General features: G+C 36.7%; 1 protein-coding gene and 1 non-coding gene across 2 annotated transcripts; one reads left to right on the top strand and one right to left on the bottom strand.

Annotated features, from left to right (window-relative positions):
• Nucleotides 1-271: 271 nt before the first annotated feature.
• On the top strand, nucleotides 272-467 carry LOC142167612 (U2 spliceosomal RNA). The gene has a single exon (XR_012697707.1). It is a non-coding gene; the product is annotated as a U2 spliceosomal RNA (small nuclear RNA).
• Nucleotides 468-2026: 1559 nt separating this feature from the next.
• LOC107810203 (putative E3 ubiquitin-protein ligase ARI2) lies at nucleotides 2027-7076 on the bottom strand. The gene is made up of 6 exons (XM_016634957.2): nucleotides 6669-7076; nucleotides 4941-4973; nucleotides 4573-4855; nucleotides 3448-3928; nucleotides 2620-3165; nucleotides 2027-2504 (listed from the first exon to the last, which is right to left on the bottom strand). The coding sequence occupies exons 1-6, from the start codon at nucleotides 6810-6812 to the stop codon at nucleotides 2393-2395; spliced, it is 1599 nt and encodes a 532-aa protein (XP_016490443.1). The 5' UTR covers nucleotides 6813-7076; the 3' UTR covers nucleotides 2027-2392.
• Nucleotides 7077-7652: the final 576 nt, after the last annotated feature.

Here is a 7652-nt window from a genome sequence, read left to right as displayed (position 1 = left end):
CATGCCCTTATTGGTTATTGATTGACCCTAAATACTCGATAGGGATAAGTTATTAACTAATTTAATTCTCACTTTTTGAACTGTTGTTAGTTCTTAAAAACTAGTGTGGGGCATAAATATATGCTACACTTTGTACAGTTAATTAAAGTGTTTCAAGCTACTCTGCCTTTGCTCTCTCTCTTGTAGGAAGTATTGTCCCGCACCGAAAGGAGCAAATAAGTCGACAGTTGAGAGGAGCTATAAAAGGCGAAGCCCGTTTACGTTTTGAAGCATACCTTTCTCGGCCTTTTGGCTAAGATCAAGTGTAGTATCTGTTCTTATCAGTTTAATATCTGATATGTGGATCATCGGTTCACACGATATTAACTTAATTTTTTAAGGGGGAAAGTTCACTAAGGTAGCTTGCTATCTGGGCTTTCATGCGTCGCCCATGTGTTGCACTGTTGCTTGGGCCTGGCGCACCCCTCCAAATCAAGTTAAATATTTCGATACTTATCTGGGCTTAATTTAAGATCTTCAGCCCAGTTCCAGCAGTACATTCTCTTGCCTTGTCTAGAAACTTTTGTAAGAAAAGAAATTGACCGTAAAAAAGTTAAATCTCAAAAATACATTTTGTTGCACCAAAAATGAACAAAATATTTGAAACTTAATCTGAAGTGTTAAGAGAGCGCATATGAAGTGCTGTTTCCTTGAGTTTTTCACAATGCTCGATACAAGAATAGCATTGCTAAAACGAATTCAAGTAATATGCCTAGTTGCCTACACACTGGCATAAACTAGACATGTCAAATGGGTTAACCGGCCCACATAACCCATTAAAATTGACCCTTTAATCGGCCCATGACCCACGAAATCCTAACCGGACCAACCCATTAATTTAAGGAGTCTGGGTGGGGCTATAATATTTTGACCCACTGTACCGGACCCGAACCGGTAGCTGACCCACGGGTCAACATGCCCGGACCAGCTCACATATATATATATAATTAAATCCAAACATTGAAGAAAGAATATAGTACCACACACTATGAGGCGTCTTGTCGAAATAGTCGAATACCAGACACTATGAGGCGTCTTGTCAAAATAGTTGAATTACATATGTTTCTCAAGTTTTATAATGTTAATAAAGTATGATTTTTCTTTCATTTTTATTCTAATTGGCTTCAAGGACATGTAGTAATTTCAAGTTCGTATATATGTATAAAGTTTGAAATTTTTAACATTTATTAGTTTTTAACTTTTTTTAATTAAATTAGATTTAGCCCACTAGGGCCCGGGTTAAGGGATTACGGGTCCGGATCGGGTCAACGTTTTTTTATTAATGGGTCAAATCCGGACAGTCTCCTATAAGAAAATGAACCGGACCGGCCCGATTAAGGACCTACAAGCCAAGAGTCAACGGGTTCAGGTCCGGATCGACCCATTTAACAGGTCTAGCATAAACAATAATAAAAGCATAAATACAAATGTGACTCCGTATCCTTTCACAAACTTTAAATCACATAAAACTAGAGAGGGATATGGATCAATTATATATGAATTCTTTATAACTATTCTGCTATTGAAAATCAATTCCATTTTCAATGTTTAAAGGATTTAAGATGTTCTCATTATTTTTACACTGATATCAACTAACCACAACCTCCTTTATTTGTTCGAAGATGGTACGGCTATGCGAATCGATAAATGAATTGGCATAGGTGGAAAGACTGACTCCGTAATTAGGCTAAAATAATTTTCCCGCAATTGGCAATAATTACTTTTTTGGACGAAGATGCTTAAGTTTAAGCAAATTGTTAACTCAAGGATTACCTCTTACTCTAAAACTAAAAAAATGTGTCAAATTAAAGGTAAAGTCTCTGTAACTACATCATTCTTAATATCTTTAATCTCATAGAAAATAATTAAACGATTTATGTTTTTATGGCTATGACTCATAATTAATCCAAATATTTTCCCGCAAATGGCAGCAATATGGGGCAAGTGCACAGATAGCTTTGTGTCCCGAAAATTTGAACTGAAAAACTGAAATTCAAAACGTAAATTTATAAATAACAGTTCCTAGAATAGGTAATCAGCAACCATTTTACAAAGTGCATCTTGCAATAGCAAATCATTGGCCCTCTAAACACACAAAAAAAATGCCCAGATACACTAACTACTAGCTATTCAAAAATACAATTGCTTGTCCTGTGACATGTTAATGTACATTATACTAAGAACAAAGGACAGAATCCTGGACCTCTTCTTAGAAACTACAGCAAGTTGATGTTTCAACCGGAACATTTCTCACAAAAATAAGACTTTCAGAGCGCTCTCTATAGCTAAATATACATTGAGAGTATATATATCTGCACGTATAGTATCTGCACGTATAGTACGCCGTAGAATGTCAATTAGGAAGTAGTTCTGATGCTTTCTCCACACCCTTGGATCTATAACGAGCTATCGTATGAGTTGCTTGCTGTAGAGGAACCAGCAAATCGTTGTCAATGCACTCATACCTGAAAAAAGTCGAATTGAGAAATCAGCTTCAGTACTTAAAAATACGATATACTTGATGCTGCTGCAAATATCTACACTGCATTTGACAAATTAGATGTATTAATGTACACTCACAACTTTGTGCAGAGATCATCAGTTACTGTGGAGAGAGTAATGATCTTCATTCTTGTTTCCATAAGCTTATCTTCAGGATAATTAGCAAACGGCTCTTCTAAAAACATTGAAAGTCTTTCAATATTTGTTTCAAGTTGCTGCTGCTGATCCTCAAAAAGGTTTTGCTTTATTTCCCTTTCCTCTTTTGTGATTTCATTCGCGAAAAGATCACCAAAATAGTAGTATGCAAATGGATAGGAACATGCGACAGCTCGCCTTGATAGGGAAAGTCTATCAAATCCAGTCATTGCCCAACTGAAATCTTTTAATTGCAATTCCTTTGATTCAAGGATACGGACTTTATTAAGTATTTTTTGCTTAGATTCAGATGCTTCAATCTTCAATGAATCAATATGAGCCTTATATCGACGATAATAGTGAGTAAGGCGCCAATAATCCTCTACGGTATCAGCACTTTTCAAATGGCTTTCTTTGTATCTGCCACAAGTGTGGCCTTGTATACTTGACCATGAGTGTTCAAGTCCAGTAGCTTCACCACAGAGCCAACTAACAAAGAACATTTTGCAGAAATGTTAATATGATCGTAAAGCATCAAGTAAGAGGAATTGATCTACTATATTTAAAGGGCAGCCCGGTGCACGAAACTCCCGCTATGCGCAGGAGCCCGGAGAAGGGCCGAACCACAAGGGTCTATTGTTCGCAGTCTTACCCTGCATTTCTGCAAGAGACTGATTCCACAGCTCGAACACATGACCTCCTAGTCACATGGCAGCAACTTTACCAGTTACGCCAAGCTCCCCTTCAATTGATCTACTATATTTGTCTTACCAAAATGGCTGTCCACATATACACTGTACAAGGTTGCATCCTCCATCCTTTTCGACAATTTTATGACATTTTGGACAATGCTTGGTTTTCTCGGACATCCAAGTGACGGTTGGCGCTTCATCGTCGCACTTCTTAAGCCAAAGATCCCACATCACACATGAACAAGGTGAGTGCAGTTCACACAAGCAATTAAAACAGAATTGTTTACCACATGCACATTCAACTTCACAGTACTCGTCATCCTCAACGCGGATTGCATTTCCACAATGAGGAACACTAGGGCACCATTTAACCCTCTTATTATCCTCAATATATGATTCTAGGATAAAACGATCAAATTTCTCCGCCAAATTAGGATCCTTTGCAGTGACTAGATCCCTAATCTTTCCTTCATCACAGATTGCTTTGCACTTCTGAGCCATGCATGTTATACGTCTACTCTTCCCATCATTTATCTTTACTATGAAATACTCCGTCCAACCTACGCAAGAAAATGAAAAAACCCAACCTTTAGGCTACACCATTCATAAATAGGAGTCACAAATCCATAAAACTGAGAAAAACAAGAAGGTCAATCAAACAAATCTATGACCAAGTAAGGAAATGACATCTTCATATGGTTGATACAACAACAATAACCCAGTAGAATCCCACTAGTGGGGTGTGGGGAGGGTAGAATGTACGCAGACCTTACCCCTACCCCGGAAGGGTAGAGAGGTTGTTTCCGGGAGAACCTCGGCTCAGAGACAAAAGATCCATAACAACAACAAAAATCAGAAAAATAATATCAGCATCGTGAGAGACAACAAATAAATGGAAGGGCAATAACACAAATACTATGCAAAAGTGTGAAATACAACATAAACCGCTAGCAGTCCTAGACAACACTATCACACTAGCCGGTACAAAGAGGACCTCTTCATATGGTTGATGCCATTGATTAATGATGCAGTAAAAGGAGAAGGATCATAAGGCTCTCACATGACAACAGAAATGTAAAATGGCTGGACAATAACCTACAAAGGAAGTTAACAGCATTGTTTATACTGATCAATGAGCGGCCATGTGATTCAGAAAAAGCAAACACAGAAAGATAGATTAGGGGGAAGGATGAAAGATGCTTACAATCATTGCAAAACCTATGATTGCAATCCATTATCGTCGTTTCCTCAGCAGGGAAATCTTCAAAGCAGATTTCACATGTTATTTCTGTTGAGGGCTCGGAGGCAGGATGCTGATCATCTTTCTCTTCAAGTGATACGCCAGCTTCTGCGTATAATTTTTCTTTTCCTCTTTCAACAAACACTGCAAAAACCTTATCAACATCCCATTGATAATGAATAAGCAATGTCCGAGCATGATGTTCCTTAAGAGAAAGCAAGTCCACCACTCTTTGCAAATCTTCTTTCTGCAAATATATAGAAATGTTTCACATCTCAGACACTAATAACAAATTGAAAAAAGAAGAAATTTTAGGACAAAGATGTGCTCACCTGTGCTGCTAAAAGGGACTCTTTCCTTATTACCTGCAAAAGCCAAAAAACCAGGACTAAATTTTCAAATTTAAAAGGACATAAACTTGAGGTTTTTGTTATTTAAGGTGAATGGGAAATGGAGAGAAAATAAAAATTTTGAGTAAAATTTTAAGTTTGCCCCTCTTGACAATGAGACATTGTCCCATATTGAAAGAGGAAAAGATTTTTGGTGGGTATATATATAATTGCTCTTCTTGTAGCTCTTAAAGAGTTAAGAAGAAAGTAAGCCTCGCGCCGTCGTCGTCATCGCTCTACTCGGCTTCGGCGGCTTCGGCTTCGGATATGTTCCAATCCGTGTATTGACCACCAGCTGCAATAGCAGCCGCTTAATATTCTTCTCACCATGGCCAAGTGCTTGCTCCACAAACAAGCCAGTGCATGCTCCACCATGGAGGGTGGAGGGTCGTTCATCTTCAAAGCTGACTGCTATAAATATGTGCAGCAGCTGTTGAAGAAAGACACCAAACTGAAAACGTTCAACTTTGGCTATACATTGCACTCTTTCCTCTCAGCATTTACATACGATTTTCTGAGTTTCTACTCCTTTGTTCTGCATTGTTTTAACTTCAAACAAAGCAACTGTAAGTATGATTTGCTACCGAACTTTGTGTTCGCTGAAACACTAGGGTTTGAAGTACCGCTACACCAGTGTGTGATTCGTTCTATCATGGGAGGAAATAATCCATAACTTTGGGTACTAGGAGGGGATTAAATTCCTTAAGGAAACACTGTGAATTCAGTGAGCTCGAATTAATTACTGTTTTATTACGATAACTTATATTTCCCAGAATTATTATTTACAAATACAGCAATATTGGCGGGACTAACACATAAGAAATCACACAACTATCAGCTCATTAAATACCTAAGGTCACATAATTGAAGAGCCATTTTGCTTTCTATGAATGAGTTAAGAGGAAATCAATGCCATTTTACCAGAAGTTCATAATATATCCTCAAGCAACAAACTAGATAACCCCAACCCTTATCAAACTCAAACAGGCTAGTTCTTAATCACTCAGCAGAGCAAAGAACAAACACAACAACAACAATCCAAACTATTCGGCACCAGCTGAATCTGTAATATGCACCCTGCTCCATTTGGACGCATTTCATTTAAATACTCCCTCCTTCGCAGTTTATGAGACCTTTTTTGCTTCTCCAGAGTCAACTTTACTAATTTTTGAAGCTTAGATCAACTCAATATTATAAAACTAAAATTTTGATATTCAAAAACTATACGATTAGTACTATACGCTGCAATTCTTCTCAGGTCGATATGATGAAAAGTATATATTTTAAAATGATAGTTAAAGTTCACATAATTTGAATCTCGAGAAGCGAAGTGTCACATATATTAAGACAGAGGGAGTAATTAATTATAAGTTCTCTAATACTAGAGGTTCTCTCCATTTTCTAGTGACACACAATTTTCTAAACATAACAAAAAGGCTCACTGAATTGTGCAAACCTATCCTACAACTTAATCAAGTAAAAAACCATCATGTATCAGCCATATGAGCAGAATTAACATATTTCAAGGGTCTACCGGAAATACCTTCTCTACCACCACAAGGTAAGGTATAAGGTTTGTGTATGAATTACCTCACCAGAAGTTTAAGGGGGAAAAAATCACAAGGGATAAAAGGCAGAAGAAAATGATATTTGGGAAAATTTATACTATACCCTGCAAGAAGGAGCTTTGCCACAGGACACGTCACTATCATATTCAGGTTCAGGGTCACGATCATATTCATTGTCGCTTTCATCATCATCGTACGCTCCATTATAGTATTCCTCGTCACTGCTGCCATACATAGAGTCCGACATTGTAATAATTTATAGGAAACTCAAAAATGAAAAAATGTGGCACAAAAATGGTAAATTATGCAAGGTTAATTCCTTAGAAGGGGAATTTGCTTCTTTTTAATTAGTCACCAATGCAAAATATTGGTGACGAATTTTAGGGGGAAGCAAATACCCCCTCCAATTAGAGACAATCTTTGTCTTTTCTGTGTGTGTACTTTTTGATGTTATTAAGGTTGTTAATTTCTTGTTTCTTGGGAAATTAAAGAGAAAAGCAGAGTGTTTTTTGATTGTTGTGATATTCTTGCCCGTTATATAGGTTCTTTGTTCACTGGCACTCCTTGCTCATTGGTTAACCATATATTTTCTTTTTAAAAATTAATTAGAGTGAAGGTGGACCGTAAATAGTGTAGAAGAGAAGAAGGTAGAAGAAAAGGCGCTAAACCATATACTGAACAACTAATTTTGCCTCAGTTTATTACTTGTATTTATTAATTTACTTTTTAGTGATTGAAAATAAAACGTGTTTTGAAATGAAGATAGTTGTGAATAATGTGGAGGAAAATATGGTTAAACTGAGTTGGTTAATAATACTTATATGCACTCCTTGTTTACATCAAACTAATCAATTTAATACGATTACAAATTATAGTGAGGATTCGACCATGGATAGTGATAAATGTATTTATAAGAAACAAATTTTTAAATTCATTCATTTGATGTAATCAATTATTATTTTTTCTCACCGCCCTAACATGTTTCTCATTTATAATTTGAAGATAGGTTAGCTTGTTTATATTTTGTGTAACTAACACAAAAAATTACCCTAATTTACAATCACATCTCAATCTAATAGCTGTTAAT

This window comes from Nicotiana tabacum, chromosome 12 (genome assembly GCF_000715075.1).
Source record: "Nicotiana tabacum cultivar K326 chromosome 12, ASM71507v2, whole genome shotgun sequence".
Classification (NCBI taxonomy): Eukaryota; Viridiplantae; Streptophyta; class Magnoliopsida; order Solanales; family Solanaceae; genus Nicotiana; species Nicotiana tabacum.
Note: the sequence above shows the minus strand (reverse complement) of the source record. Positions and strands in the feature narration are given on the sequence as shown.

Excerpts from the sequence above, each read along its gene's own strand:
- LOC107810203 (XM_016634957.2), bottom strand. The coding sequence starts at position 6,812 with ATGTCGGACTCTATGTATGGCAGCAGTGACGAGGAATACTATAATGGA. Across the intron at positions 4,974-6,668 it reads GCAAAGCTCCTTCTTGCAGG|GTAATAAGGAAAGAGTCCCT; the intron begins GTATAGTATAAA and ends TGGCTTTTGCAG. Across the intron at positions 4,856-4,940 it reads AGTCCCTTTTAGCAGCACAG|AAAGAAGATTTGCAAAGAGT; the intron begins GTGAGCACATCT and ends ATATATTTGCAG.